This window comes from Oxyura jamaicensis, chromosome 14 (genome assembly GCF_011077185.1).
Source record: "Oxyura jamaicensis isolate SHBP4307 breed ruddy duck chromosome 14, BPBGC_Ojam_1.0, whole genome shotgun sequence".
Lineage (NCBI taxonomy): Eukaryota > Metazoa > Chordata > Aves > Anseriformes > Anatidae > Oxyura > Oxyura jamaicensis.
In genome coordinates this window covers 12,493,092-12,513,420 of record NC_048906.1, presented here as the reverse complement: position 1 = coordinate 12,513,420, position 20,329 = coordinate 12,493,092, and the positions used below count along the sequence as shown (strand labels likewise).

The following is a 20,329-nucleotide window of genomic DNA, read 5'->3' as shown; positions in this document are numbered from 1 at the left end:
GCGTGCTGCTCGGACGGCAGGAATGGTGTGTTGTACGGGAGGTCTCTGCAAGTGATCTACTCAGTTGGCTCCAAACCTTTCTCAGCTTCTTAAAGCCTCCATCTCTCCCAGAATCAGAGTGTGTGCTGCAGGAGCTCCGAGGGTGTCCTCGCCAGGTGCTGCAGCTGCTCAGCTCCCCGTGCAAGCGTTCCCCAAGGGACACAAAAGTCTGCTGGTCTGGGGGACAGCCTGCCCGGCGAGGCATGACTGGTGCTGTCCTGCACCCCCGGCCAGTCCCCTGCAGAGGTGCACGGCTCTGGTGCTCGGGACACCCTGCCCAAGCCTGGGTGCGGTGCAGCAACTGCTCCTCCTGACGCTGGGCTAATAGCACTGGGCTTCCGGAGCTCAAACAAAAATGTACTGGCAGGAGTGGGATCTATATAAGTTAGTTGTTATTGCTAAACAAAAGAGGCATGCTCGTTTCGGCTCCATTCAAAACAAAACCCAGAGGGTTTGCCAAGTGGGAAAAAAAAAAAAAAAAAAGAGAGAGAAAATCTGTAGGAAACAAACAAAGCCCTGGATCTGTTTTGTTGCCTTGCCTTGGACCCAGGTTTCAATAAGCAAGTGCATTTTCCAGACACGCAGATGCTTCCGTGGTGCAGAAACGCTGCCTGGGGCACGTGCCAGCTCTGGCGGGTGCTCAGCAGGCCCTGGGCAGCACGGCTGCGGCCAGCCACAGGTACTGGGGTGAAGAAGCTGCAGGAAACCTGCCCAGCCTCTGTGGGTGCTCCGCTGTGCAGTGGTTTTGCTCCGTCTTGGCACGACCTGGTCGCTACCCACCGTCTGCACAATATTTAAATGCTTCTGGGCTGCGTCCTGCACAGCAAGCACCTTCTGTGCATCCACGGGTTTGGGCCGCAGGATGAGCAGCAGTGCTTGCAGACTGCCTGGCCACATCCAGGGGAGCACCTTTGCCGTTAAGGCTGGAGCTCAGAGGAGTTTCTGTGGTCCCTGTTTGGGAAATCCTCCTCATGCGGGTGGCTGATGTGCAGGCTGGTCCCATGAGCTGTGCTGCTGTGCCGGGATTCCAAGCGCGGAATTTTGTCCTAGGCTGGAGCGTGCCTTTTGGTGGGTTATGAAATCCCACTATTTGGAAGAGCTTCCCTACTCGTGCTCCGGTTTGGATCCATCCTCTGTTTCCCCGGCCCTGAAGAATTGCTTATACTCAGGCGAAAGGAGTGGAAAATGCGAGTGCGTCGGCAGCTCCTCTCTGTGCTGGAAGCTGCATTTCTGCTGCGTGGCCGCAGGAGCCAAAAAAGGCACTCGTGTGTTTGCTGCGGGCTGCAGCGGGTTCCGCAGGCGAGCACCGGGCGGCCGAGTGGCAGTGACCACGCCGTGCGCCCGCCTGCAGGGCGCGTGCACCAAGCCCCCAGGTGGAGTGTCCTTGGGCAGCTTTCTGCTGATCCCTTGATGCGAGCTCCCAGCTCGGGGTGAGGTTGCCCAGATCGGGTTGGGTTTGCCCTGTGAGGTTGCCCAGATGGGGTTGGGCTTGCCCTGGTAGCTGGCTGTCAGGCTCCTCCTGGCCTTTGCCTGTTCCTTCAGCGGATAACCCTGAGTTGAACTGGGCTGTGGGTCAGGAAGGCAGCCCGTGCTGAGACACCACAGTGCCGTCCACACCAGGGTGTTCCCCATGCCGCGAAGCCACCAGAAGCCCTGCAAGGACCCAGTCCTTGCTCTCTTCATAGAATCACAGAATGGTTTGGGTGGGAAGGGACCTTAAAGCCCATCTCGTTCCAACCCCCTGCCATGGGCAGGGACCCCTCCCACCAGCCCAGGCTGCCCAGAGCCCCATCCAGCCTGGCCTTGGGCACTGCCAGGGATGGGGCACCCACAGCTTCTCTGGGCAGCCTGTCCCGGTGCCTCACCGCCTTCACTGTAAAGAATTTCTTCCTAATATCTAATCTAAAACTACCCTCTTTTACTTCAAAGCCATTAAGCCCTTCCCCACCCCAAGCCAGCTCATTCCTATGAAGAATTAACACCTCTCAGCCTCTGTCTTTCGGGCTCCAAAAGGGGAAAAAACATAGTCTTGTGCACGAAGCCCCCGCAGCTTCTCTCTCTGCCGTGTTGAGCCGCCGGTGTCGGGGAGCAGCTCCCGGAGGTGACAGCCGCCTGTCCCCCCCCCCAGACAGAAGGGTGGCCGTGGGGTGGGCGCAGCCCCCCGGGGTGCGTGGAGCTGGCTGTGCCCCCCGGCTCGGGGCGGGCGGGCTCCTTGCAGCCCTGTCCGACACGGACTGGTTCTCTGCTGGAGCCTCGGGGAGCCCACGCCCTTAAACAAAATGCACTTAAAATGATATAATTACAACAATTATTAACAGTGTTTACTGGGCCAAGATCTGCAGCGCTGGAAACATTAAAACCCCAGAATATGCAGAAACCACAGCGTTGTAAACCACCCAGTGAATTTGCCTGTGTTCATTACAGAAGAGGAGAGGGACCGAATGAAGTTGTCTTGTGCGCATCCATCCTCAGGCGCTTTGAAAAGCATCGCAACAGCTCCGCGAGAGGGGTCCGGGCAGCCCCGAGGCATCTTTTAGCAGCACCTCAAGCCTTCTCCGGGCATAACACGGGCGAGGGCTGGAGAACCAGCTCTGGGCTCGCTGCGCCGGTGGGGTTTGCCCGTGAGTTTTGAGCAGCACAGAGCTGCTGTCCACACCATGTGCTGCGGCCGCGAAGCTGAAAAGCTGGGGCCAGCAAGGCACTGCTGTGGTGGGTAGGTCGGCAATTAGCAACAAGAACTGATTGCAGCTGGGAGAAATTGAGCTAAGCTGCACCGACACTAGAAAGGCAGAGGAGCTAATTGCCGCGGCCCTGACCTCCTCCCGCCGTGCGCCCCCAGGACCGGGCTCAGCCACCGGTGAGCTGGTGTCGGCTGCTCGTACCCCCAGGGCACGGCGGCTGCGGGTGTTGTTTTCAGCTATCAGTTGCTCCACCGCAAAGTTTAGCTCCAGATAAATCAAGGCCACTTCAGTGAGCCCAGATGACTCATGACCACAGGGCCGGGAGCTCTTTTATCTCGGGGGCAGCCGGTTTAATATAGACAGATGTTCACTGCGGAGCTCTGAATAATTTCCGTCTCTTTACTTCTCATTAGAAGCAAATTGGATGAGGGAAAACAGTGAGAGATTTCTCCGTGTCTCCTCTGTTTCTACCATCTCTGTGTTGTGCAGCCTGCCTGTGCTGGGTCACTTGCCATGTAGTTTAATTGGCAGAAAAAGGTGCTTTAGCTCCCAAGGACCGTTCTTTTCAAGATCTGGTTCTGCAGGCATGGCTGCAGCGAGGGGATCTGTTACGACGGGGTTTAATGCAGCTAATGTGGAGAGGTGCTTCTGGGGTCTTCCTTTCCTGGCGTGGGAGAGCATCGTTGCCTCCCTGGATGAAGGGAAGAGGAGGACGGGGCAGCCAGGGGACGAGCCTGCGAGCGGGGCTGTCTCACCTCGGAGGAGCCACTGGCGGTGGAGAGGGGGATTTGTGCGGTGGGGAGCTTTCAAACGCCAGAGAAAAGGCAAGGGTTTGCTCGAAAATCTCTCGAGCCAGCTGTTTCTCTTTCCTAAGAACATCAGATTGCGCTTGGCTTTTCAGGCTTGGTCCAAACCTGCTTGACTCTCGCTGCCAGGGCACCATGCCGGCACGGACACGGGCGGCCTTTCTCTCGTCATTTCCACCCACCGCTGACCGCAGAGCTGCGGGGTCTCGTGTTCACAGTGCGTGGCCAGGCCCAGGGCTGGAGGAGCCCTCAGCGGGTCTCTCTCATGTGGTTGGTGTCCCCAGTCTGTGCCTGGCCCCTGAGGCCCCATGTCCCGGTAGCACCCGTCCCAGGAGAGACCCAGGGCACTGCAGCTTGGGTCACGCTCAGAGCCCTTAAATCCATGGGGTGAAGCTGGTGAGGTGGGAGCCAGCCCAGCCCATCTCCTTGGCAGGAGCCAACCTCCCCACCATCGCTGCTTTTAAACATCAGGGTGATGAAAGGTAAAACCATTGCAGGACTTCTGCAGCCCACTGTGCCCGGCGTGAAATCAGGGCGGTGAAGAGCACGTAGCGAAGATGTTATCAATACCCTGCCTTCCGATGATGGCTTTATATCCATCATCAGCACCGTCACAGCTTCGCAGGACCATTTTGGCCTTGCCTTCTAGACAACTGCCATGCCTTTTGTCATGCTTATTCCTCTCCTGTTATTTCTCTTCTTGGGGAAGACCTTGCCCATGGATATCTGGCCTTACCCACTGCGCTATGAGGTCAAAACCGCAAGAAATGGTGTGAGCCATGGCTGCTCTAAATGTTCCTCAGACCTGATGCCCCCTAACGGGGAGCTGTGCCACGGGCTACAGCAGCAAGGGGATCAGGTGTTTGATGCCAGTGAAAACCCTCGGTCCTGCAGCCGATGGCTCATGGGCTAAAGTCCCACGCTGCCGCGCTCGCGCCGAGTCGGGGACCTGGGCCCGGTGCTCCTGGGGATGTGGGGTCCCGGCTGCAGGGAGAGGCAGGGAGAAGGCGCCACAGTTCCTGGGGACTTGTGCATGTTTGTCATGTCTGTTTGAAGAAGGAAGTCAAAATGACAGTGGAGAAATGATCATTTAGCTTTATTAGTGTGGGCCAAGGTTCAGAGGAGTGACTCAACAGCCTGGGTCCCTGCTACATGGGAGGCTGGGACTCGCGTGGTCCCTGTAGGGGCCTGGCTTTTTCCTTGGTGCCGTTAGGAACAGGCTTTTGTCCATTCCCCATGCTCACTTTGCTTTCGGAGGGTTTCCTTTGCTGGAATAAAAACCCCTGAGGAAATCGGGTACAGACGAGCACTGAGGGGTGCTGATGAGCACTGGAGATGCAGAGCATCGGAGTGCGGCACCAACCGTGGCCATCCCAGCTCAAGGGTCTGGAGGGGAAAATCTCACCTGCAGAATTTTGGGGAGCCCATTGGGACCCCTCAAGGCCCAGCAACTGTGATCAGGAGGTGCTGGCCTGGCTGATGACAACAGATTCCTTGTTGGCACCGGTGTCCACCATGCAGCCCCCTGCATTGGCGCCATCCCAGCACTGCAGGGTCGGTGACTCTGGCTCTCCTGGCTCACGTCCTGTTCCTGAAGCTGCTGACTGCCTCCTCTGCCTTCCCAGCACATCCCACCAGCATGTCACTCACTGCCTCCTCTCCCCCCTAGGTCGTCCTCTCCCAAAATGACGCAGCAGATGCGGGACCTGCAGCTGGCACAGGCCAGGAAGCCGCCGGGCCCTTCCTCGCCGAACGCGGCCAAAAGGCTCTACCGAAACCTCTCGGGGAAGTTCCGGGTCAACTACACGTCCTTTGATGAGGGCAGCCTGGCGGGACGGGGCGAGAAGGAGAAGCTCCGCAAGTCCTACCTGGTCGGTGCCCTCCAGCCACGCTGAGGCCGGGGATGAGGGGGACGGGTGGGGTGTGCGTTAGGTGAAGCTGCCTGGGGTCAGGGTGTTTGCTCAGCATCATCCATCTGTGTCTGCAAGAGATGATGTTCCTGAGCCCCTGGTTCTGGGGACGTCCACAAGCCCAGTTTGGGTTGGAGGGGTGCTGGGGTGGGGTGAAGGAGCACTCCATGCCCAGCTCACCGGCACGTCTCCCTCCGTCCAGTTCCAGAGCAATGCTGCTCTCTTTGAGGCCGTGGAGCTGCAGGACCTGGACCGGGTGCAGGAGCTGCTGAAGCAGTACAGCCCCGAGGAGCTGGACCTCAACACCCCCAACAGCGAGGGGCTGCTGCCCCTGGACATCGCCATCATGACCAACAACGCTCCCATCGCCAGGGCCCTGCTGCAGGCAGGAGCAAAGGAGAGCCCGCACTGTGAGTTGGCTGGAGGGCAGGCAGAAACAGCAAGGACAGTGGCGATGCTTCCGTCAGCTTGGGGGGCTTCATCTGCCTCCTGGGAGTCCGTGTGTGGGGTGGGCTGCAGCAGGCTGTGCAGCACTCACAGCACCCTATTGTGTGCTGCGTGTGGCATGGGGCAGATGGGAATGGTGCTGGATCCACATTTCAGAGCAGGAAACCAGGGGGGGTTATGATGGTGGGAAGAGGTGCTCGGACCCTGCTCCCTGCTTGCCTGGCCACACACTGGGGATCTCCACTGTCCCTGCGAGCAGGGCTCTGCAGCAAGGGCGGGGACTCAGGGCTGGGATTTGGTGCCTGGCCCCAAGGCAGTTCCCCTAATCACCTTCTTCTCACCACCTTCTCCTCATCACCTTCTCACCCCTCCGTCTTGCCCACCCCTGACCCTGGCTGTGCCTGCCCAGCAGTTGTCAGCCTGGAGAGCCGCTCGCTGCATCTCTCCACGCTGCTGCGGGAAGCGGAGCAGCGCGTCAACGAGCTGACGGCGCAGGTGGTGAACGAGGCACCCAACGCCGACTGCTCTGAGAAGGAGAAGCAGCTCAAGGCCTGGGAGTGGCGATATCGGCTGTACAAGCGCATGAAGGCAGGCTTTGAGCACGCCCGTGAGTGCCCGAAGCAGGGCTGGGGCAGGAGCGGGGCTGTGCATGGGTTGGGGAGGATGCACGGGGCTGCACCGGAGCCTGCCGGGACCCCGCACCCTGCAGCCTGTGGTATGGGTGGGTGTGGGGGAAAGCACCCTGGGGATGCACCCCTGGATGCAGGGGAGGCACGGGAGGGGTGCTGCGGGGTTTGGAGTGGCCGTCCTTGCTGTAGCAGTGCCCTGTGCTCTCTGTCCCTAGGAGTGCCGGACCCCCCCAGCAACGTGCACCTCTCCGTGGCCAGCAGCTCCTCGGTGCAGGTGACCTTCTGGGAGCCCCTGAGTGTCAACTCGGCCGTTGTCACCAAGTACAAGGGTAAGGACTGGGGTCCCTGTGCCGTTGCTGAGCACACAGTGATGGCCAGCACCTGGGGTGTGCAAGCAGGATGCAGTGGGGCACTTGCCCTGTGCACACCGTGCCAGCACGCTGGGGGCTGCAAGTGTGCCGAGCCCTTGTTGAGCTGTGGCACGGCGCTGTCACACTATGGCACGGCAGGGCCACCAGCCAGAGGGTGCCTTCACCCATTTAAACCTGATATTTATGCTTCTGGGAGAATTCCCCCCATCAGGCACCACAAAGTCCTGGCCCATTGCTTGCTTAGCCTGGCTGGGTACCCCGGCTTGCTCTGCTCCTCCTCCCTGTCCCTCGTCGCCTCGTGGCTCGGTCCGACCCCGGGGATGTGGCACACTGGGGTCTCTCTCATTCCAGTGGAGTGGAGCTGCTCCCCCACCTTCTCACCGCTGCTGGGGGAGGCCGTGGTGGACAAGCTGAAGAGCCTGCACTTCACCATCCGGGGGCTCACGTCGGTGAGCTGGGGGGGTCCGGGCTGCAGGAGGGCAGAGGAGGGGGCAAAGCTCCCAGGGCAAGGCTGCGCTCCAGAGCCTGCACGTGGGGCAGATGGGTGGGATGGCAGTGCGGTGGGCAAGGGGGCTTGGGTGGGGGGACCGGGAGGGGCTGGGATGGGTGCAGGCAAGGGGGTGCTGCGCCCATGCTTTCGGGCAGGGAGGGAGGGACTTGCAGGCTTGAGGAGCTGGGAGGACCCTTCTGTGTAGTGGGGGGGACTTGGGCAAGGCAGCGGTGCTGCAGCCCAGGAGCCACTGCCCAGACACAGGGCAGTGCAGAGCCCTGGGCAGGGAGACCACCCGAGCCCATCCATCACCCCTGATTGCTGCCGGAGGGTGGGTGAGGGGGGTCAGAGCCCGTAGCCTGGGCCTTGGGGTCCTATTTTGTGCTCCTCGTGGCGTGCTGGGACTCCCCCCCACCTCCTTGCCCTGCACGCTGAGCCGGGAGAGGGACCTGCCTCCTGAGTGTGCCTTCCCCCCCTCGCAGGGCACAGCTTACTACGTCCAGGTGTCTGCCTACAACATGAAAGGCTGGGGTCCCCCCCAAGCCTCAGTGCCCCCCTTCGCCATCCCTTCCAGTAAGTACAGCTGAGAGATGGCACCCAGCTGTGGGATTGGGGGGGGGTGGGCTTGGGAGCTTTGGGGACGGGGCATTACAGCCCCTGGGGCAGGTTCAGAGCTGGATATTTAGGGTTTGCAGCTGGGTCTCAGGCCCCATGGGGTGGCTGTGCCCGGTGGCAGGGGTGCAGGGCTCGTACTCAGAGCCATCAGCACTGCCCTTTGGGGGACGCTGTCTCCGGCCCCTGGGAGCTCTGCCAGATTTATCAGCCTGAAATTAGCCTGGCTGCCTGGTAAAGGCTGGAGAGGTTTTAGGCCACCTGGACCAGCTGATCCGAAGGTAGCTCGGACAGAGGATGTTTTGCTTTCTGAGCTATGAAACCATCTCTGTAGGAAGAAAAACCACCCCTGTGTTTTTAGCAGAGCTTTGTAATTTAGCATGGGGCAGCTTTTTGGAGGGGCCTTTGCTTCCCAGGTAATGAAACCTGCCCCGGAACAACGGAGTCCGTGCAAAATCCCTGTTTGCATGTGCTGAGGAGCAGAGTGGGGGAATGCCCTAGCTTGACCCCTCAGGGCTCAAACCCGACCTGAACCAGGTTGGGGCTGCAGGGCAGAGCCGTGGCGGTGGCCGGGGCAGGGGTCCCGCGGGGCGGGCACCATCCTGCACCTCGTGAGCGGCCCCGCGTGCCCCCAGGGGTGCTGAGCCCACCAAGGTGCTGTGTGGCTGAACGCAGGAGAAAAGAAACGCGACCAGGGCAGGGTGTACCCGCACCGAGTGCAGCTCCAGGTGCCAGTACTCGGGCACTACAGCACCTGCACGGAGACACAAGATCCCGTTTGCACGCGTGTGGGTGCACGAGTGAGCCCACCCGCGCGGTGCGTGAGGCTGCCTTTGCTGGGCCCCGGCAGCGGGTGTTGTTCACGTTTGCACCCTTAAAGCCCCTCTGCGCTCCCACACCGGTCCTGTTCGCGCACACCAAGTGCAGCTCACGGGGAGCAGACAGGACCGAGTTTTCTTATTTCTGTCCCCGTTAATATTTCTCCCTTCGGTAGAGATCCCTTCCTGGCCCAGCAGAACGGCCAGGCACCTCCCCGGGTGTTTTTAAAGCTCCTAAAAATAGTGGCAAGCCCCAGCCAAAGTTAACAGGGCTGAACTTTCCATGGAAAAGAGCAGCAGGCAGGACAGGGGGTGTTCAAAGCAATTAATGTGAAGCTAATGTAAAAGCACCGGCGGCCCCGTGCCGCTCCTGCCGCCACCGTGTAGCGGGTGAGGCCGGCAGGAGAGCCTGGCTGCGGGTCTGCCTGGCTGAGCCCCGCTCTCACGTTCACCTGGACAAGGCTGCAGCTCCAGGGAAGACACTGGAAAGAATTTTATTTTTTCAGCCCGGTGAAGAGCGGCAGCAGCAGGCGGGACCTTGCTCCTGACCTCCGTCATACCCCCACTGCGGGGCGGCTGGTGGCCTCAGCGAGCTCCTGGCCCCGTTCTCCCTGCCCCATGCTGGGGCACCGCTGCTCCCGGGGCAGCTCCTGGGCACGGCCCCAGAAATGCCCCCCACACACGCCGGCCCTGCTGGTTAGTGGAGGATGGCGGGGCCGTGTTGTAGCTTCCCCCATCTGCTGCAGTTCCTAGGTCTGAAATAACTTGGTGGCTCTGGAGCTGGTCCCAGCACGTGGTGACAGTGCTGGGGACAGGGAGATGCTGTCAGGTGCCTGTGGGGATCCTCCACGGGCTGGGAACAGGGGCACAAATCAGAGCGTCTTCCAAAGCCCCATAGGTGCTGAAGGCCCTGGGACCTTCCGCCGTGGGTGCCGGGAGGTGCCGTGCCGCGGGGTGGGGAGCAGCCCCACGGGGAGGGGTGTCAGGGGGTGACACCAGCTCTGTCCCTGCAGACTGGCGGGAGTACGACGGCCGGGCCCCGCGGCGCAGGGGCCAGGCTGAAGCTCTGGACCACCTGCTGGGCCAGGTGAAGACCGTCCACCAGCACTGCGTGTGCCACGGTGAGTCTGCAGCACGTTGTGGTCCCGGGGGGCTCGGCTGGCCCCCAGGGCTTGGGGGGTCACCTGCTGAGGCACAGGGAGCTGGGGTGGCACGGAGGAGTGGGATGTGCATGGGGGCAGCTCGTGCAGTGACCCCGGAGGAGCCCACAACGCCTCCCCCAGGCTGCTGGCGCTGCTGGTGGGGTCACGCCGCAGCACCCTCTGCTCTCCACTTCCCAGAGCCCTGCAAGAACCAGCCCCAGAGCAGGAAGCACTCGGTCTCCAAGAGCCTCAAGCACCTCTTCCACGCTGGCAGCAAGTTCCTCAAGACACTGAAGCGGTGAGAGCCTCGTGGGGGGGGTGGTGTCGCAGAGCCTTTCGCCCCACAGGGATGTAGGGCTGCCCAGCCAGGGCTGCAGGTGCTTGGGGTGGGTCCCTCCTTGGGGTGAGCTGCCAGTGGGGATCAGTCCCATCACTCAGAAATCAAACGTCTCCGTTGGGACCGGCCAAGCTGTGTACCTGTACCCGTACGGGGCATCTCCTCTGCCTTCCGGAGACAAATCCTTTGGGAAATGAAGCTGGCGGCCAGGGGTGACCCTGTGGCCCGTCTTCCCTTCTGCGCAGGGGCCTCTACCTGACAGCCATCTTCTACAAGGACGACAACATCCTGGTGACCCACGAAGACCAGATCCCAGTGGTGGAGATCGATGACACCTACTCGTGCCTGCTCATGCAGGATTTCCTTTGGTTCACCAAGGTAGGCAGCCCCCGGGCCCTGTGCTGACGCTGCTTAGATGGGGGCAGCCACCGCCGCGAGTGCCGTGTCCTCCAGGGCTGTCACGATGCGTGGAGTACCTCCGTCGCATCCCCTGCGGGTGGGGGGTGCTGCCCCCCCCATTGCAACCCCTGCGGGTGGGGGGTGCTGCCTGTGCCCCGCCGAGCAGGGCGCGCAGGGCGCTGCTGCCTGGGTCTGGGCTGACTTGCTGCAAGGGCAGGCAGGCAGCTCAGGCCCCGGACCTCTTGCTGGATGGTCCTGGTTTACTAAGGGAGAAGCCATCTCTTGGCTGAAACCTCTTCTGCTCAACTCAGGAAAATGTCCCTCCTAGTAGAAAGGAAGGCACCTCGGCCAGGGCAGCATAAGAAACGCTCTCCCCCCGCTGCTGAAAGCGGTGTGTGTGCGTGCACCTTCCTCGCCCAGCTCAGAGGGAAAGGGACCGGCTGTCCCCAGAGCCCCCCCCCCCGGGTGGGAGCAGGCAGCTGGGGGAGCTCGGCCAGCGGTGACAGCCCCTGGCTGTGCTGCAGGTGTCGTGCATGTGGGACGAGATCCTGTGGCTGCGGCAGTGCGTCACCGTCTCCCAGTCGTCCTGCTCCTGCATCCTGCAGACGCGCTTCAAGATGCTGCTGGCCATCTCGCAAATGCAGGTGAGGGGGGGGTCCCTGTCCCCCTGCCAGCTGCAGCCCCTGCCTTGCTGTCACCGGTGGGTCCCCAGGTGCCAGGTTCTGCAGCATGGGGAGGGTCTGGGGACTGTCGGTGGGTGCTCTGCCAGGTTTCCAGCAGGCAGCGTGGTGTCCCCTGACCTTTCTCCCGTCCCCCATCCCGGCGTGCAGGGGCTGCTGGGCATCCAGGACCTGGGGCAGGTCTTCTTCGAGCCCATCAAAGACAAGCAGGGCAACATCCTCATCGTCACCCTGAAGGAGGTGAAGACCAACCAGACCTTTGAGAGTGTCCGCTGGGTTCCCATCTGCAAGCTGCAGACAAGCCGCAAGTCCGTGTCGTCCCCAGAGGAGCCCACTGCCCTGGACACGCTGCTCATCTCCGTGCAGGTGCTGAGCGAGAGGGCTGGGGACACGGGGGCTGGTTCCAGCCGGCACACTGGGGCTGTCCCTCATGCCCCTCCGGCTCTTCCACTGCTGTTTTTCCTCTCCCTGTCCTTCCCTGCCCGGGGCTGTGCAGTGGCAGGGGGTACCGCACGGGGCTGGACGCCTGGCAGCGGGTGCTCGGCGGCGCTGCCAGCACTCCCGTGGGGCTGGGAGGGCCAAGGCAGAGCTCCAGCGGCCAAAGGTCTGGTCCTGGCTGCGGGCAGCAGCTGGCAGGAGCAGCAGAGCCCAGCCTGCAGGAACGCTGCTGCCTCCAGCACCTGGCACGAGGGCCAGAGAGCACCCCGCTGCGAGGGCTGGCTCACTCCAGCGGTGCCTGTCTCCTCAGGACAAGCTGGCTTACCACCAGCGGAGCAGCCATGCCCTTTCCCCGGGCCTCTACCTGGGCTACCTGAAGCTCTGCAGCGCCGTGGACCAGATCCGGGTGCTGGTGCCGGAGCAGCTGCCCAACATCTTGTGCCACGTGAAGATCCGCTCCAACCCCAACATCTCCAGGTGGGGCTCGGGGGGCACCTGCTCTTTTTCTCTGCCTCATCCAGCCCGAGAGCGCTCGTGGCCGCTGCCTCCTGCGTGTGGGCTCGAGGAAGCGGTGCGGCACCACCGCTCAGCCCCGTCCCTGCCAAGCCCTGCCTAGGGCTGCAGAAAGCCGAGGTCCCCCTGCTGCCACCACGGCTCCCGCGTCCCCTGCGGTGGCTGCACCACGTGGGGTGGAAGAGCTAAGCCAACACAGCTCTCGTCAGGACTGCGTGTTTAGGTCAGCCCCGAGCTGCTCCCTCCAGCCCGTGTCTGTCTGCTGTTCTCCAGGGAGGAGTGGGAATGGCTGCAGAAGATGGCCAGCATGGAGGAGCCCGTTTCTGCGGAGCCAGAGGCTGAGACATCCCCAAACCACTTGTTCCAGGAGCTCCAGGCAGCCATCAAGGAGCTGATGACCCTGGTCAACATCCCGTTGCAAGAGGTGTGGGTGGGAGCCAAGGTCCAGGGATGAGGGAGATGACGTTTGCAGCTTTTACCTGTCGTGTCTTTTGGACGGACTCTTGCAGGCCAAAGATTTCCGTCTGTACAGCCAAGAGGTGCTGGACTTTGGGGGCCAGGTCTCCTTCCTGCTGCTGCTGCCTCCCTCAGATGATGTCTGCACGGCGCCGGGCCAGAACAACCCCTACACCCCTCAGTCTGGCTTCCTCACACTGCCGCTGCAGATCTTCGAGCTGGGTGAGAACAGGGGTGACCTGCACTGCCAGAGCCTCCTTGTGCTGGTCTCCTTGCGCCTGACAAGGGCTGGAAGGAGCTGCTGGGGTGGCTGTGCTCTGTCAGCCCCCCTAGGAGAGGGGGGAGAGGGAGTGCTGAGGGCTCCCCAGTGCTCCAGGCGGGCTAGAGGAGAGCATCACCTCCACCCCAGGTTGGGTGGGCACGGAGGAACCCGTAGGGACCTGATATTTTTCATTCTCCGCCTCCCTTTCGTCCCTCAGTGCACTTCTTCACATACGACCGGGAGTTCATCACGCAGTACTGCCAGGTGTCTGCCCTCCTGGAGCTGGAGTCGCTCCTCTCGCAGCAGAGCCTCAGGGAGGCCTTTTCTGACGCCGAGCTCTCCACGGCCAAGCAGAGGCACCAGCAGGTGCAGGACTACATCCAGGTGCGCAGCGCAGGCGCTGGCTGTGCCCACGGGACGCGGCTGGGACCGAAACGCCCCGGTAGGGCTGCGGGAGCTGTCCCCTGGTCCTCCCCACTGTGACCCCGCAGCGTGAGAGCTTTGTCTGGCAGCATCTCGCTACAATCACTTCGTTAAAAGTTTGTAAAGCACTGCCAGGGGGGTCCCCACTCAGGGGGGGTTCCCCCGAGCTTTTGCCTCTTGGGAAAGGTGTGTGGGGAGAGGCCGGGTTTCGCTGGGGATTTTTGGGGGTGGTTGTGTACTTCCTGAAAGGGATCCTTTATTTCCTCTGCCTGCAGCAAATGGAGGAGATATGGCGTGAGATGCGCTGGATCATGGATGCCCTGCAGCACGCCCGGTACAAGCAGCCGTCCTGCGGGGTGTCCCTCAGCGGGTTCCTCAGCACCTCGAGCAGTGCCATGAAGGAGAAGACCCAATCCTCCTCGTCCCACCTCAACTTCCTTCCCTCCCCAGCGCCCTCACCAGAGACCAGCCGTAAGCTCAACTCCGGTAAGGGCCCGGCTTTGCACAGCTCCTGCTCCCCCTCCTGCAAAGCCGACGAACGTCCCCTCTTTGCTTCCCTTCCAGACCTGCACGGGCTGTCGGACGAGGAGGGCTCCTCCGAGGTGTTCCTGGCCACCGACAGTGACTACGACTCCAGCAGGGCGCAGAGCCCAAAGGAGCTTGACCTGGTGTCCTCCTCCTCGGGGCCCGAGTGCTGCGGCAGGAGGGTGACCCGCAGCCTGCGGGACAGCGCCCCGGACGTCCTGCAGAGCCATGAGCTCCAGCCGGTGCCACTGCCCCCGCCGGAGCCCCGGCCGCCCCCCGAGCTCTACGACAGCGACTTCGTCCTGCCCAGCCGGCAGATCGAGCTGCTGCGCATCACGGAGAAGCGGCAGGCGTACTGCGTCCGAACCAGCAGCCTGGACTTCCCCAAGCCTCTCTGCCCGGTGGCCAGGAAGTCCTGCCCCGGCTCCGTCGACAGCTCCCCGACGGAGAGCAGGACCCCCGGGGGCCACGGCGGCCAGCACAGGCTGGGGACTGGCTCTGCACCCAGCCCCGAGCGCGGCCGGACGCGCTCGGCTGAGTGGACTCCGAGCTTCCAGGAGCCCCTGGAGCAGCCCGGGTGCTTGGCTGACCGTGGGAAGAAGCCGGGCTCTGTCACCTTGCGGGTCTGTCCTCAGTACGAAACCGGACTCTCCAAAGAGACCAGTGTCAAGGTACCGGAGCCTACTAAAGGCAGCGGGGCGGCTCTGCCGTGCCCAGGCCAGCAGGATGGGGGAGGCAGGCACTGCAGGCTTGCGTGGCCCTCTCCTGGCTCTGCCGTCTCCATCCTCTGCCATGCTGAGGGTCAGGTCCCCAGGAGACCCCCGGCGCTGCTGCCCCAGGTCCCTCTGCCCTCACCACACCGCGGGGGACCCCATGTCCCCGGCAGCTCAGCCCACATGCCCGCCTCTGCTGCTGAGGGGCCGGGCCAGGGCCACCGGCTTAGCCAGCAGGGTATTTTGGCAGGGGAGCCGGGGTTCGGCACTCAGCCCGACCGGCAGCGGGTTAGTGCCACCCAGGGCAAGCAGCCTCGGCTCCGTGGTCTCTGCTCTCCTCCCTCCAGCCACATGCACATGGGGAAGGGAGCAGAGGGCAGCTTGCCTCAGCCCTTGGAAGGGGCAGGGAGAGCTGCCTCCTCGCTGGGGGCACCGGGGTCTGTGAGCCCCCGCATCACCCCGTGGGTCCTCTCTTGTTTCCTCCCTGGCTGTGGCGGGGCTTTGCAGCTGAGCTGGCTCCTGAAGCTCCAGGCTGCCTCCACCCATTGGAGCCCACGGGCACGCAGCCCAGGCAGGTCCCCTCTGTGCTCTGCCACCTCCTTTGCTTCCAGCCACCAAGTCCTTCCCCTCTTGAAGCTTCCCTGGTGACATTCCCAGTGCCACCGTGCCGGGTACGGCTCGCGGAGCAGCCCGGGTGCGACTTGTCTGCAAAAGGGTGCAGGAAGGAGCAGGCTGTCGGGCTGGAGGTTTATTGCCAGGCAGTTTTGATAGCCAGTTTCTCTTCACCCAGCAGGGATGTTAGAAGCAGAGGGAAATCTGACTCGCAGTATTTATTTTCCATTTGAGAAATTACCATAGATTTCTATGCAACTGAAGTGCAGCCCTGGGTTCCTGGCGGGCTGCCCACGTGGCTTTTGAAGTTGCAAAGCTCGGGACATGCCTGCTTGAAAGCATTTTACGATGTTCTCCTCGAAGAACCAAGTTCAAAGGAAAGGCTCCTCGGCTGGCGTAAATCAGCTGAGCCCCATGATGATTGTTCGGAGCTGGCAGGATTCACGTGGGCCGAGGGCTTGGACCACCCTGCCGGGGCACTGCCCGCGGCGCTCCGCAGGCCCTCACGGATGTGCCAAAGGAAACCGTCGCCTTGCCCGGCCGAGGACGGATGGCCCGGCCGAGGGCCTTTGAAGTGAAGGATCGGGCTCCTGACGGCCGCTAGCAGCCAGAGCCCGGCGGCGCTCGCGCTCTCGTCCTGGCTCGGGATTCAGAGGGCAGTCCCCAGCGAAGCGGTGAGGGAGAGCGAGGAGAGCTGGTGGGCAGAGACCCCCAGGTGCTCTCAAAGGGGATTAACTTGAGCGCCGCTTCCCAAGGAGCCCGGCACCAGGACGGCTGCGGTGTGGCTGGTCCGGGGGTCTGCGTGAGGCCCTCGCAAGCTGCAGGCACGGTGCAGCGCGGGCGAGCCGTAGGTGGCAGGCAGGACAGCCACGCTGAGCTGTGGGGACGAGGACGGAGGGTGCAGCCGGGGGGAGAGAGGTGCGGGAGCTGGGCCCCGGCATGCCGCGTGTCCCCGGGCACCCCGGCAGGGCCGTTCCTGCCCCCCAACAGCTTGCGGAGGGCGGCCGCTGCCCCCGCCTCGTGCGGCCCCGTCCTCCTCGCCCCCCCCTCACCGTCCGTCTCTCCCACCTTTGTCTCTCCGCAGCTGCACATCACCAGCCAGACGTCGGCCGGGGAGGTGGTGAAGCTGGTGGTGCTGGAGATGAACGACGTCTCCCGCGGCGTGCTGGGCGGCTCGGCCGCCTTCTGCTACGGCGAGGAGCAGCTGGAGCACTTCGGACTGGTGTTCGCCTCCGAGGAGAGCGAGCGGTGGCTGCCCGATGACTTCCTGCCCCTGTCCCTGCACGCCGCCCGGCCCGAGGGGCGCTTCTACGTCCGCATCAAGGAGACGTCCCCCCTGGTGCTGCAGTTCGGGCCCGCCACCACCGTATGAGAGGAGCGGCGGCGGCGCGGGGCCTCGGCCCTGCGGCAGACAGCGCGTCTCTGATGCTTCCTTCTTCCACAGACACCCTCTCATCAGGCGTCCGCGGGGTGGGATGGGATCACACCGGGCTGTGTGTTACTTGTTTGTGTTGTTTTTTTTTTTTTGTTGGTGGTGGTTTTTTGTTTGTTTGTTGGTTTTTTTTTTAACCAAAGAGACGTCGAGACTCAGTTTTTCTGACTGCAGAAGGTGAGGGTGGAGCGCGGAGACCTCAGAGCTTGGGAGGAATCCTTGCAGGAATGGAATTTGTGAAAGCAAACATTTTTTAAGGGGAGGGGGGGGGTTGAGAGGGAGGAAAAATATTACACGAAGGAGCAGCAATACTTTTTTTTTTTTTCTTTCTTTCTTTCTTTTTCTGAAAATCCTTGTCTGGGATTTAGTGAAGGAAGAGCCACAGAGGATTGCTGGCTAGAGTCGCGGTGTCGATGAGGAGAGGGCATGATGCACAAGGACAGCACTGAGAAGGGTGTTCCCTATCCTCCCTCGTCTCACTGTACCTGGAGAAACAGTCCTTGCACATCGTTCTCAGAACAGAATGTGTTTTGTTTTGTTTTGTTTTCTGAAAAAAAAAAAATAATTGTGCTAGAGACACTGGAGTTGTATAGGAGGCGAAGACCCTTTTACTTGGTCTAGAGGCAAAAGGAAGCAACGCCACCAGCCCCCCACTCACATGCACGTGTACGCAGCTGTGCTGACACCACCACTAGAGGTTTGCTATAGGGCATCTGCTGCAGCACACCCAGCACCACCCTGGGGTTCCCTTTCCTCCTCGGTTGCTGTTTTGTTCTGGTGATTGTGAGTGGCCTCTCTTGTATGTCCTACAGCATGACACTTTGTTAGCAACTAGGTCTCTTGTTCACAAGGTTATTTTTCTGATCTCCTGTGGTCCATAGTAAAGATGACTGCTGCTGACTGTGTATTGCTCTCTTCCTTCTCGCGGCCTGATGAGCAGGGCCTCTTTCCTCATCCCATGTCCCCCAGATTATCCCTCTTCCAGTGGCTGGGCCTGCCTTTCCCAGGAGTGGTTAAGGGGATGCTCTCGGCCCAGCAGAGCTTTGTGTTAGCACACGCACAGACGTGTGCGGGAGGAACGGGCAAGGTAGGGGCAGTGATCTGTCACCTTCAGGTGTTGGAAACCTGATGGCTGCAGGGCCCGAGCACCCGCAGCTGTGCAGTTACACGCACCGGTCCTGCCCTGCAGCCTCCTCCAAGAGACAAGCACACGGAGAAGAGCATGGAGAGGGCTGGATCTGCCTTGCAGCTGCCACAAGCTCTCAGAGGAGAGGCAGCAAACAAGGCACGGGGCCGGCACCCCTCGCAGGTGAGGTTCCCCTTCTCCAGGCCTCACCGGGTCGGCCACACCACGCCGGGCCACACGGTGAGGAGCCAGCATGGGCCCGTGACACCCCACATCAGCCTGGCCACACGCATCCCCTGGTGGCACCTCCAGCCGGGGCAGGAGAGGGCTGGTGGGCAACTTCTGGGAGTCACAGCCTGCACCCAGCATTAGGGCAGGGCCGTGTCCATCTCCTCTTCTTGAGTGGCTCCATGGGCACATCCCAATGTTTTCTTTCCAGGTCCTGAAGCCTTCTATCCTGCCCTTCCCCACGGCCAAGGAGTGGAAGCAGACACCAGTGTGTGGCCGTGGGGAGCCCCTGTGGCTGCCGGAACCAGCGTGGAGCCGGGAGCTGTGTGCGCAGAGGTCGGTGGATCCCCTTTGGAAGGTTGTTGCACGTGCAGGATGGTCTCTTACAGTTGAAACAAAGCCCTGGGGCTCAGCAGCTCATGGCATGAAGGGGCACTGAGGCTCTGGGCCAGGTGGGGCAGGTGTTGCTCTGTCACATCTTCGTTTCACTCAGCATGTTTCCTCTCACTTAGGGCAAGTGGCACTGGTGACAACAATTTGGCAACGGGACTTTCCCAGTGGGTGCCAGCCTCATGTCCATGCTGGCACACATGCCATGGAGGCAGGTCCCCATAGCCTCAGCCCTGCTTTCTCCTGGCACTGGGAAACAGCGGAGCTGGGAGAGGCATCATTGTGCTTGTAGCAATCCCTTTTCCCCAGTATTTTAATGAGAAAAGGAAGCTGGAGTCCAGGAGGAGCCCAGGGGGACCATGCCGTTGCAGACTGGTGTCTCCGGGCGCAGCCATCCCCATCCCTGCAGTGCCCGTGTCCCCAGCTCTGCCTGCTGTGGGCACCGCCAACATCCCAGAGCAAACACCACCCTGCCCGCTGGCACAGGCATCCACCTGCGTGCCCCACACCTACCTGAGCCAGGCGAGAGCCTCCACCACACACAAACCCCGTGCTGGGGCCATCCAGCCCGGGTGCCACACACGTGTGCGCGTACCTCACGCAGCCAACCCCGACTCCTGGTGGCTGGAGCATCCCCGAGTAGCTCACCCGTGGGAGGGCAGATGTGAGCAACACTGGTCTGGGGAACCGGGAGAAACCACGAGCACGGGGAGATGGGAGAACCGACGAGCAGCCCGTTGTGCACGAACCCAAACCCAGTAGAAACGCTTTGCCTTGGCAGCACCGCTCGTCCCCTGCTGTTAAACCAGCAGCAAACCAACTGGTCCGGGGCTTTTCCTCCTCAGCATCAGCAGGGACATGGCAGGGCCCCAGAGCAGCAGCAGGAGCTGCGTTTTCTCCTTGCCCCGGGGGCTGCGGCCGCTCCCCTCGGCGGGGACAGGCGCTCCTCTTCCAGGCACTGGGAGCACCAAAAGATGCCGCTGCAGAACGCTGTGTGCTTGGTGAGGGCGTTCTGGTCTCTGTCGACATCACTTCCATCAGGAGCAGTGTTTAAAAGCAGATCGTTGTGTGACGGCGGGAGGCAGGCATCGGCTTGTCCCCTTCAGCCACCAGGTCTTCTCCTCGCTCCACCTGGAGGTAGGCCCAGGTCCAGGAGCTGAGCAGGAGAAAACTGGCAGAGTTCCAAGAAGGTTAACAGGACCGCATGAATTTATATCGCCAGAAGAGCCACCACTCCGTGGTATTTTGCTCGCATTGTACAGAGTCACAGAAGTAAACTTAAATTGTGACACTCTGTGTTTCCTCCCCCAAATCAGGAGCTTGTTGGCATCAGTTCTGAAGCATCTGCATTTCTTTTCTCCCATCCAAAGGGAGTTGCTCAAACAAATCCAGCTTTGTGTTTCCCGAGGTTTGGCTCTCTGGGGCTGAGACGTGTTTTTTTTTGTGTGTTTGTTTTGCTTTGGTTTTTTGTTTGCTTTTTGTTTATTTTCCCTGGGACGCTTCTCTCGTGTCCCTGCTGTAGATTTTCTTGCCGTAGTTCTGGTTTCTGGGGAAAGCTGAGGAGTTACCCTTTCTGTTCAAGCAGCTGCAGTTTCCACAGATGGGAGATGCTCTGAGCCTGCTCCAAGATGTGCTGAAGTCAGTGGAAGCCTTTCTTCCAGCTCCCTCAAACAGGAGGCGAGAAAAGCGCGCGAGAGCCGTGCCAGGCATCCAAAGGAGAGGGGAAGTTCCAGGGTTATTCTGGCACACGCAATTACTAAGTTAATTACCGCTCTATCATCTATAGGAGCTCTGTGCAATTACTGTGTAGTCGCACGGACTGTTTACCCGGGTAGCTTATAAATAGCATC

General features: G+C 61.4%; 1 protein-coding gene across 10 annotated transcripts in view; it reads left to right on the top strand.

Annotated features, from left to right (window-relative positions):
- LOC118174297 (ankyrin repeat and fibronectin type-III domain-containing protein 1-like) overlaps window positions 1-17,640 on the top strand; it is a 188,095-nt gene extending 170,455 nt beyond the window's left edge. For all 10 annotated transcript variants that reach the window (XM_035339561.1, XM_035339562.1, XM_035339559.1 and 7 more), the window contains 18 exons: window positions 5,196-5,397; window positions 5,639-5,846; window positions 6,296-6,490; window positions 6,728-6,841; window positions 7,235-7,332; window positions 7,856-7,946; window positions 9,817-9,924; window positions 10,144-10,243; window positions 10,528-10,660; window positions 11,206-11,325; window positions 11,512-11,727; window positions 12,110-12,276; window positions 12,586-12,736; window positions 12,822-12,990; window positions 13,248-13,414; window positions 13,729-13,939; window positions 14,018-14,649; window positions 16,388-17,640. In XM_035339561.1, coding sequence (XP_035195452.1) covers window positions 5,196-5,397; window positions 5,639-5,846; window positions 6,296-6,490; window positions 6,728-6,841; window positions 7,235-7,332; window positions 7,856-7,946; window positions 9,817-9,924; window positions 10,144-10,243; window positions 10,528-10,660; window positions 11,206-11,325; window positions 11,512-11,727; window positions 12,110-12,276; window positions 12,586-12,736; window positions 12,822-12,990; window positions 13,248-13,414; window positions 13,729-13,939; window positions 14,018-14,649; window positions 16,388-16,675 — 3,370 coding nt within the window. In that variant the 3' untranslated portion in view covers window positions 16,676-17,640. The remainder of the gene's footprint in view (window positions 1-5,195; window positions 5,398-5,638; window positions 5,847-6,295; window positions 6,491-6,727; window positions 6,842-7,234; window positions 7,333-7,855; window positions 7,947-9,816; window positions 9,925-10,143; window positions 10,244-10,527; window positions 10,661-11,205; window positions 11,326-11,511; window positions 11,728-12,109; window positions 12,277-12,585; window positions 12,737-12,821; window positions 12,991-13,247; window positions 13,415-13,728; window positions 13,940-14,017; window positions 14,650-16,387) is intronic.
- The last annotated feature ends 2,689 nt before the right edge of the window (window positions 17,641-20,329 follow it).